We start from the raw sequence: 10,000 nt of genomic DNA on the forward strand, positions 1-10,000 counted from the left end.
GACAATCTTGGATGACTCTATAGGAATATGGAACAAATGAACGGAAAAAACACTTAACATCAAAGGCCTTTAAAATGGCATAATTTACTAAAACGGAAAAAGCCCCTGCACGTAGCCAATAAGACATAAAGCAACTGATCTCAGATCCAAAAGAGAAGGAAACTTATCTGTTATCTTCGATTCCACATGGGCCGTCAACACCGTCCTCGTCGATCAGGGGTCGCAGGATCTCTTTGTTGACCCTTGACCTATCTACAATTCGTTGAGACGCATTAACCATTGAGACACCAGAGGGTGGATTGAGATTTTTGAAAAGCCAGCCATCCGTAGAGCCCAATCAAAGCTGTAGACAGCGTTGAGAACTTGAGAATCGAAGGGAAAAAAGTATCATAGACCTAATCGGCCAGCTCAATGTTGTACCCAATAGCCCTTTTCACGGTTAGTTTTTCTCATTTGCATTACAATATAATCTAGCATGTATGTGAGGCAATTTCGGGTTATTTTGTAGTTTTAACCCGAAATTGCCTCGCATCCACGTTAGTTTACATTGTAATGAAAATGAGAAAAAATAACCGTGATAAGGGCTATTAGGGATTAAGATTCTTTGTGTATTTTATACAAAACTAGCACTTCACATTACACTCCAAAACAGTTAAGTCTGTTCAAATATAAGTGCTACATAGCCAACGTTTGCAAAAACGTAAACCTCTCTTCTAAATTCTCTAAGGCCTGGCCAAACGCTCGCAACATTGCAACGCAACATCTTGCAACATTGTTGGGCACAACATGTTGCATACGTTTGGCCACCGTGTTGCGATATGCCGGTTGCGATATGTTGCAACATGTTGGATGATGTTGGATCAAATTTGAAAACGGTCAAATTTTTCGTGCAACATTTTGGTTGTTGCATGATGTTGTACTCGTTTGGCCACCTTCACGCAACATTGTTGCGCTAAGGCATGCGTTTTAGGTCCACTTCTTGCGCGCTAGGGGCCTGGGGGCACGTGAACATTGACATGTTGCTTTGAAAATGATGAAAATGTTGCGTGCGTTTGGCCACCCCGTGCAACACATGTCGCAAAATCATCCAACAATGTTGCAAGATGTCGTGTTGAAATGTTGCGAGCGTTTGGCCAGAAAGGACTTAACACCAAATGCGAATGCGCGCTCGCTGGGGGCCGCTTGGCTCCAAGGATATGAAGAAAGAAAAAGGAAAAAGCGAAAATCTGCCAAAAATTGTAACAAGAAAAACATAACAATCGAAGTGAACTCTCAAAGCAATCATCCTGAAGTTCAAGTCTTCTCTAAACTGAATCTATCACAGAGAAACGAAAAAGGCGAAAAGCCCCAATGGTCCGCAACCTCTTTTCTGAAAGAGCGAGAGTGCTTTTATTTCCAAGAGACGACCTAGAAGTTGAAAGACGGTAAGCAGAGAAAAAAATTCAGCCGTGTCTTTCTCACCGTTTGTTGATTTATAATTTGTGCAACAAATAAACACAACCAGTGCATTTCCGCTAATCTAAATGCAGTGTTTTCTTCAAAATATTCAAATACACATTTCAGAGCGAAGATAGTAAACCTTTATCAACAAACAATGATGCCGTGGTCTCTGACATTTAAGAAACTACTAGCTACAAATGAGCCACGAAGACGGACTTCGATCCTTGTTAATAGCGAAACGGCTGATACTTCGTTTACACCATACGTCGAATTTCTCATGAATTCACGCTTTAAAAAGTTTCTCTTCATTGTACATGCTGCATTGGTATTTTGACTGCTCTGCTTTGCTATCTTGAGCAGATTGAATCATTATTTGTGCACTGAGTGTTTAAAATTCTGCACGCGACAGCAGCCTCCATATTGTCTGCACCTTTCCAAGCTTGATAACATCAACCTGACGTTTTCAAGTTTCGATTGAAAATCCTAGCGCATGTGCGACCGTGACAGTGCCCCTTAAAGCGCGCGAAATACCAATCCTATCCAATCTTGACACCAGTGCTCTTCTCTTGACCGAGGGAGAGAAGAGCACTGAGGAACCCGGAAACCAAGTGTCTTCTCATTGGTTTCCGTGCAGAATAATAATAAGAATAATTGGTGCATTCATGTTAGCACGAGGAGTGAGCAGGTGCCGTAAGGTTCAAATAGCCAATTTTTTCGCTATAAGAACCCTACGGCGCATGAGTGGCCCAGAACCTTGGGTCGATCCGAGGCTCTGGTGACGGGAATGGTTCCTATCAAGAATTTACGTTTTTCTCAGAAGAAGAGAAACTACAGTTGTTGAATGGAAGCTGGGCTCGCACATTTGGGGTTGTTTATTTTCACAGCCATATGCTATTCACGTGACGTCATCATTTTCTAAAATCCAAAACTAAAGAGCCACGAAAGTTTTTATCCTCATCAGGCATAAGAGGCGGTAAATTTGTATCCATTTGCAATTTTAAAGCTCAATAGCGCGCTTCGTTTGGAAACCAGAGCATTTTGAATTTCTGAGTTATAGCGGTGCGTGACACGAGGCGACGATCAAGTTTATTGAGAAATATATATTTATCTCATGGTTTTGAGCCTTTTTAGAATTTAAAGCATTAGGAAAAGTGCTTAAGTAAATAGCTGTCTGTTCAGTACAGATGATCACTAGCCTAGATAGCCAAAGTAAGTAACAGATTTTGACACTATTTTCCGGCCGCCATATTGGTGCACCACGGATGTGCACCAACATGGCGTTTTCATACTGGGCTCCGTAAATTTCTGCGAAACATTTCGACGAATATCTGAAGTTTGGGGAAACGCACGGGCCTAAAACTTGGAGAAGTGTCTTCTTCATTTATCTTCTACAACATCACGAATTCTTGACTTTTTCCACTGGATGGTTTTCGATTTATTTTTTTATTGCGTGACAGTGAAAACGATCTATACAGTACCTTGCCGTACTTTCCACGATAAAATAAGGCCAGACATACCTCAAATTACTCGAGAAAAAGCGTGGAAACAGTAAAGAATCAATAAATTACAGTCTTTGAACCGAAAGCCTAGTTTTCGCTCCTTCTGAAACTAGTACCACTGTAATAACAACCATTCGGCAACCACACCGTGCCTTGGAGTTTCTTTTAAAATTTTCACCCTTTTTATTCTTTATATTACAGGCAATAGGGGCGTGGGTTGCAGGGCTTCGAAGCAACGTTTTCCAAGTTGAACAAGGAGTCTGTGTTCCTGGTCCAACGGACCCAATTTTAAATTTACCGGGATGTATCATCGCTCAGAAAATAAAGGAGCGTGAGTTAAAATGCGAGGAAACAATCAAAGTATTTATCAACCGAATCTTTGAAGTGAACCCGTTACTGAACGCTGTGGTTGGAGATCGGTTCGAGGAAGCCATAGCAGAAGCAAGGTACATCGATCAAGTACTCGATTCTGACGAGCCAGAATTCGAGGAGGAAAAAACGGCTCTGTTAAGAAAACCTTTGTTGGGAGTACCTGTAACCGTGAAAGAGGCACTTGCGTGCAAGGGATTATCACATTCGGCTGGAGCGGTGGATCGGAAAGATGAGATTGCTACGGAAGACGCGACAGTTGTTGATAATCTGCGTAAAGCTGGCGCTATCCCCATCGCTGTTACAAACTGCAGCGAGCTGTGTATGTGGTTTGAGACAAACAATAAGGTGTATGGTAGGACAAATAATCCGTACGATACATCAAAGATGGCAGGGGGAAGTTCAGGTGGAGAAGGAGCAATCATTTCCGCTGCTGGTTCCATTTTTGGTGTTGGCTCTGACCTGGGTATGTTGTCTTGCAACTAATGCGAACTCCAGAAGTGATTTCCCCCCCCCCCCCCCTGCGCGGTTACGCAGTTCTCAGTTATAACATCTAAGGTCTAAAACACTAAGTTTAGTGATTAGGTCTAAAGCAGTCGTTTTAGATATTACGTGTAAAGCGCATGTTTGAAAGATTAGATGGAAAATAGATACTCATGATGGTTACTGTTAGGGTGCGCTGGTAAGATACTTTGTTTTTCCTCCCAGGGTACTGGCGTGTCTTCTTCGGTCCACACTTGAAAAAGGCCCTCGACTTCCAAACCCAGCGCGCATGCTCAGCACTGAAAAGCCTTTCCTGCAGTCCTGCTCGTATTCGGCCAATCTGAAGGTCGCTATTCAAAAGAGGACAGGGAAGGAGTCGGGAAATGAACCTCTGCATGTCCCAATAAATTTTGTTTCTGAGTGTAGACAGTGTAGGTTCAAAGACAGCTCTAGGAAGCAACACATTATATCAGTTAACTTACAATCGAGAAATCCCTTGTTGTCAAGAGTTTCGGCGTACACCCACTCAGGATAGCCCATGGAATTGTGTAGCTGATATGGAACTGAAAGTGCGGGTGTAGATCGGCTTAACAGAGGATCAAGAATGGGGAATGCGTACCCCCATTACGGAAGAGGCTGTTGTAGTTCGCAACTCTCAATGACGCCCGTCCAAAATAACAATTGCGTATACGACTAGGTCGACTAGCTTAGCGACCACCAATACCCCTTGTACTGAAAGTTACCTGTTACGCTAATCACTCAACTAAATGATTCCACAAATTAACCATGGACAGTTGACTTCTAGGCGTAAAGGACGTAACAAATTACTTTACTTTTTTGCAGCTGGTAGTGCACGAATTCCGGCGTTTTTCAATGGAATATTTGCTCATAAACCTAGTTCCGTCGCTGTATGTAAGCAAGGGCACATACCTCTAGAAAGTACTTTTTCTTGCAAAGAGTATCTTGCTATTGGGCCAATGTGTCGGTACGCCGACGACCTGCTTCCTACGCTAAAAGCCATGGTGGGCCCGAAAGCGTATGAACTGGGCTTGGATGAAAAAGTGGATCTGTCCTACCTAAAGGTCTACACTGTTCATGAATCGCACTTTCCTATTCTGAGTACTTCACCCGTGAACGCAGAATTGATGGAACGCCAGCAGCAAGTTTGCACCTTCTTGGAGGAACGCTTTTTTGCCAAAGTTCAAGATGCTGGCATCCAGTCGTTTCGATATTCTCCCTTTATTTGGTTCTCCATGTTCGACTACACAAACGATAAACTCAGTACACAGCTTCAGCACTACAGCAAAGAGACAAAGTCAATTAACCCGTTTTTTGAGTTTTTTAAGTATTTTCTGGGACACTCGAAGTATCACTTTGCTACAATGGTGGTTGTTGGAATGGAGTTTCTTTGCCACCTCTTCCCAATTACTCTCTCGACGTTTTGCAAGATAGGTACCCAAATGCGTGAAGAAATTCAGGATCTTCTTGGCGATGACGGCATTTTGCTTTATCCGTCATATCCGCACACAGCGCTGCCACACCAGAGATGTCTTCTCGCACCAATGAATTTCAGTTTTTCCGGGATCTTTAACGTTATGAATCTGCCTGTCACACAGTGCCCTTTGGGTCTTGGCAGAGACGGCCTTCCGCTGGGCATACAGATCATTGTCGGAAGAAACAACGACAAGCTGTCACTTGCAGTTGCTAAGCAACTTGAAAATGAGTTTGGTGGATGGAAAGAGTGGTATCCTGGGAAATTGTCCAACCAGAAGTCAAACTAGTTTGACGAGTGACATCAACCGAGTTTTCATCCGTACCTGCAAGATAAGCATGGTTGCCCTGTGCCTTCCGGGTTCGACCTTAAACCAGAAGGCGTTACAATTCGCTATGATTGAATTGACTTAATTACCGCAGAAGGTGTGAATAAAACTTAGCTGAGTCATTGAGCCTTTGAAAAGGGAAAACTTGAATGATTTTGCTGTCAAATTTTGCTTTTTGTTTTTCTATCGGGGTTGACATTACAAGCTTCCAGCTTTCGGCCACATGATATTGAATTTCTCACATTGTTTGGTTTCGGATTTGCGTTTAGTGAAGTTTAGCTTGACGTCCCTGTAAGTTGGACTTAAGCTATTGTATGGTGAGCCCACAGATTGTTGCCAAAGAAACAATAACAAGCGGTCACATGCAGTCGCTAAGCAACGTGAAAACGAGTTTGGTGGGCAGAGATTGTGGGATCCTAGGAAATTGTTCAACCAGAACTAAACCAGTTTTACGTGTGCCATAAGGTGACATGACATCTGCCGGTCATAGTGTAGCATACTTGTAGCTCTCAGAACGACACTCGGGATTGGTTCAGAAAACAATGGACACAAAGAACGATACAAAAGAGACAATTGATCCCAACCCTAAAAACAATATAGCTGCCTCCTAAACGAATCTAATGAAATTAAAAGTTGTAAAGAGCTGCGCCTGACCGTTCTGTTTTGTTTTGTTTTTTCTTCAGAATTTCGATTTCACGATTAAATGTAAAAATATTTTAGCTTGTTAATAGTTTCCCTCTTTAGTTTTTTGATGCGTGAGTTGGATTTTTAAACTTCCATCTTCAAGCTTTAGACCCCTGCACGTAGAACCGATTCATTGTTTGATATCAATATTGTGCTGTTAGCTAATCAAGTTTATTGTGCGCCGCGCCTTACCGTGGCCACCTACAAAGTTTTTTACAAATTGTTCGCCAATCAGGATGTGTGAATTTGATTGACAGTCACCCCACCTTGCAAAGTTCACACACCGTTGCATGGGTTGTTGAGTTGACGTATTTACACGTAGTTGTCAAATGTGAAAGTTTGTTGGGTGGTCACGGTAAGGCGCGTCGCACTGTAACATCGATTAGGTAACAGCACAACATTGATATCAAACAATGAATCCGTTCTACGTGCAGGCGGTAAATGTATATATTTTGTAAGTGCCGGACTTTCATAATCAAAATAAACGCGTTTTAACCCTTTACTCAGTCACGTTTGCTGAAGATATTAAAGATACTTCTGTAACTTTGACCGCTTGCCCTTTGTTAATAATATTTGTTCGGTTTTTGCAGCATCTTATGATAAATTTCCTCACGTTTTTACATTTTTTTTTTTGTTGAAAATCTTTTCTTAAATCCCCATCGTTATCCATGAACTGAGATTACAGTTGGTTCTGATTTTTGCGCTGGAAGGATTTATTTTAGTCCCGCGGGTTGTATTTTATGGTAACATGGGCCTTTTAAGGGCAAATGGGCCCCGCTCGTTCCCCGCTCGCAAGATTAGGGACCTTAAGCACGCGCGTTTTGGAGACGCGGACGGCAAGCGGAAGTGACCTGTTTTCCCTTTCAACTTGTCTTCACTCAACTACATTTATATTGCTAAGTATCTTTTCGCCATTAGAGATGATTAGTATAAAATCTAGGAAACACCACTGTCCTGGCACGCGAAATGTTCGCTTCCGGTTACCGTCCGCGTTTCAAAAACGCGCGTTCTTAATCTCCCTATTTAATGCCGCAGGGACTTGTCTCGAGCTTTAATGAATTTTATCAAAAAGTGAAGAAAATTTATAGCCTATGTAGCTGGCGGTATTTTTGGCTTGAGAGGTAAATTAACGAGAGGCGAAGCCGCGCGGAGGATGGGGAGGGTATTTCGCAGACCCTCTCCCCATTCTCCGCGCCAACAGTATCGCCAGCTACGCTGGATAGAAAATTTACCAAGCAACGAATCCCTCAACATAAGTAATTGCAAAGAGGCCTGAAGTCATGGCTGTACTGCTCGGCCATCTTAGCTATCAAGCCATCTGGGAACCACTTATGTCCTGAAATACATGTAATTAGATTCAAGCCCAATTGTGATATCCCTGGGAGATGGTCATTTGCAAACTCGAAATATATCTGATAATTGAGAAATGCATGGGACACTATTTTTTTTAAATTGCAGTCGTGATGACTCCAAATGAGAATGCAGGTCACAGTAGTTTAGAACAACACTGATAAAGCAGCTGCGACTGAAGGGAGTCTGAAAAAATCCAGGCTGGAATGGAGTCCTGTTCAAGTCTGGATTTTCTCTTCAGGCTTCCTCTGCAAGAGCTCAATTACGCTGCTTTCAATTGCGATGATTACTCTCGAAAAGATTCATTTACACTTGTTGTGTTTTCACGAAAGCCGTTGTCTCGCTAACATTGCTGAAAGTGGTTTGTTTGCAGACTCCCTTAAGAACTTAAAAATGATACGTGTTTGCACGGGTAAGATTAAATGAGGAGAGAGCACGTGCCAATACAATGAAAAAGAAAAGCACGGCTGTTGTCATGATGTCCGATTTGAATAACCGCAAGCGACTCCTCATTGGCCGAAAGTAATTGCCAACTCGCTTGGTTTGGTGGCTCAAATTTAATGAGAATTCCGTTGCTTAACGAAGTTTGCCGACTCACTTAACTTTAATTAAGCGAGTTGGAAAAGCAACTGTTTTCACGCGATCTCCGGTTGTCACTCGCTAAGCGACCTTAAAAACCGCTGGTGAAAACACGGCCACTGTGGTTCAAAATGTATTTCATACATTTCAGCTCAAATGGGATAAAGTACGAATTCGCAACTTATCATCTTTCAGATGCGACTCATATAGAGGAGAGCAGCGCCATCGCTTAAACGTGCCGACAAGTCGAGCTCACAGAGCGGGAAACGAAAAAGAAAAGCGAACGACTTTAGAAAGGCTACGCCTTCGCTCTGTCATTGTTACGAAAGCCATTCAGGAAACTGAATCTGGGGGCTTTCTTACCGTGATGCATGGTTGTGTGGTCTGCTCCTCAGACGAAGTTCCCGTCAACTTAAAAAACAGTCCCATGCAAGGATAAACAAGTAAAGGAAAGTTGGATGGCCCGATAGGGTCAGGGAAGTTAACTAACAGTATTTCTTGTTTATTCCCTCACTGTGCTTCCAACACCCAACACATGTATTTTACTTACTTATTACTTTATTACTTCTCATTTGACTGCCTCTTTATTTTCCAGCTATCCAAAACTTTTACGGGCAGCTATTGAAAACTGGACTAAGAACATTATGACAAGCGCCTCTGAACTTTTCCTCCCTTTGCATCTTATTTTCTTTGCTTCCTCATAAACAACAGTGCAGTCTTTACTTTTTGCAAACTATCTGTAATTCCTGCTCTTCATGCATGGTGCCACTTCAGCAACTTATAAAATAGAATAATTCGGACGCGTACGTCTTCGACGTTAATTGATGTAATCTTTACTAATTGTGCAGGTAAAGTTTTGTGCTCGGGAGTCTGTCATATCAATATCAGCGATCATTGCATGGCTCTTGCGTACAGGAAATTATGCCTAAAAGAAATGACTAGCTGTCACAATACTGTCACTTACAGGAGCTTTCGAAACTTTAATCGAATAAATTTTCGGAATGATATCGCATCTCAAAGGTGGAACGTGATTACCAACTTAACCGATCCTAATGAGATGTGGTTGATATGGAAATCCTCGTTTCTATCGATTGTTGATAAGCACTGTTCATTGAATGCGTGTTTGTGCGCGTAGTTGCCCATGGATTATTCAGATCGAAAGAAACGAATGCATGATCGGAATATTAACTTCAACTTAAAGCCATTAAATCGAATGATCGTAATAATGACTGGATGCGATTTAAAAAACAACCGAACCTAGTGAATATCCAAATCAGATCTGCCAAGCAAAACTACCATCTTAAAAATTTCAATGAATGCACCGGCGATTCTAGAAAGACGTGGCAAACTATCAATGAACTTTCTTCACGTAAATCTGGAAAGAAATCGGTAACGTCTCTAAAATTGAATTGTGTATCTCTAACGAATCCAACTATACTGTCCAATGAGTTTAATAATCGTTTTGCTACTATCGGTACAAAACTTGCCGAGAAAGTCAATTCCTCAATTGCTACACGGCCAACGTTTGTAAAAACGTAACCATTACTTGTACTTGTACATGTTCATTGCCGTGACTGTAACATCTTCAGTTCCCACGGCCTGCTCCCGTCTGACATTGTAGCTCAGTCGGTAGACAGCGGTGATCTAACCCTAAGGTCGTGGGTTCAATTCCCACCCTGGTCAGGGTTTTTCTCTGTCCTTGTGTGGGCCCATTTTCATTAGTAGGGTTAATGCTCACATGAGTTCATATGGGGTACAAAACTAGCACTTCACATT

At 42.2% G+C, this 10,000-nt stretch overlaps 1 protein-coding gene across 1 annotated transcript in view; it reads left to right on the top strand.

Annotated features, from left to right (window-relative positions):
- LOC137996393 (fatty-acid amide hydrolase 2-like) overlaps positions 1–6,797 on the top strand; it is a 12,509-nt gene extending 5,712 nt beyond the window's left edge. The window contains exons 2-3 of the mRNA XM_068841771.1: positions 3,141–3,774; positions 4,635–6,797. Coding sequence (XP_068697872.1) covers positions 3,141–3,774; positions 4,635–5,572 — 1,572 coding nt within the window. The 3' untranslated portion in view covers positions 5,573–6,797. The remainder of the gene's footprint in view (positions 1–3,140; positions 3,775–4,634) is intronic.
- Positions 6,798–10,000: the final 3,203 nt, after the last annotated feature.

The sequence above is a fragment of the Montipora foliosa genome, chromosome 3 (assembly GCF_036669935.1).
Source record: "Montipora foliosa isolate CH-2021 chromosome 3, ASM3666993v2, whole genome shotgun sequence".
Lineage (NCBI taxonomy): Eukaryota > Metazoa > Cnidaria > Anthozoa > Scleractinia > Acroporidae > Montipora > Montipora foliosa.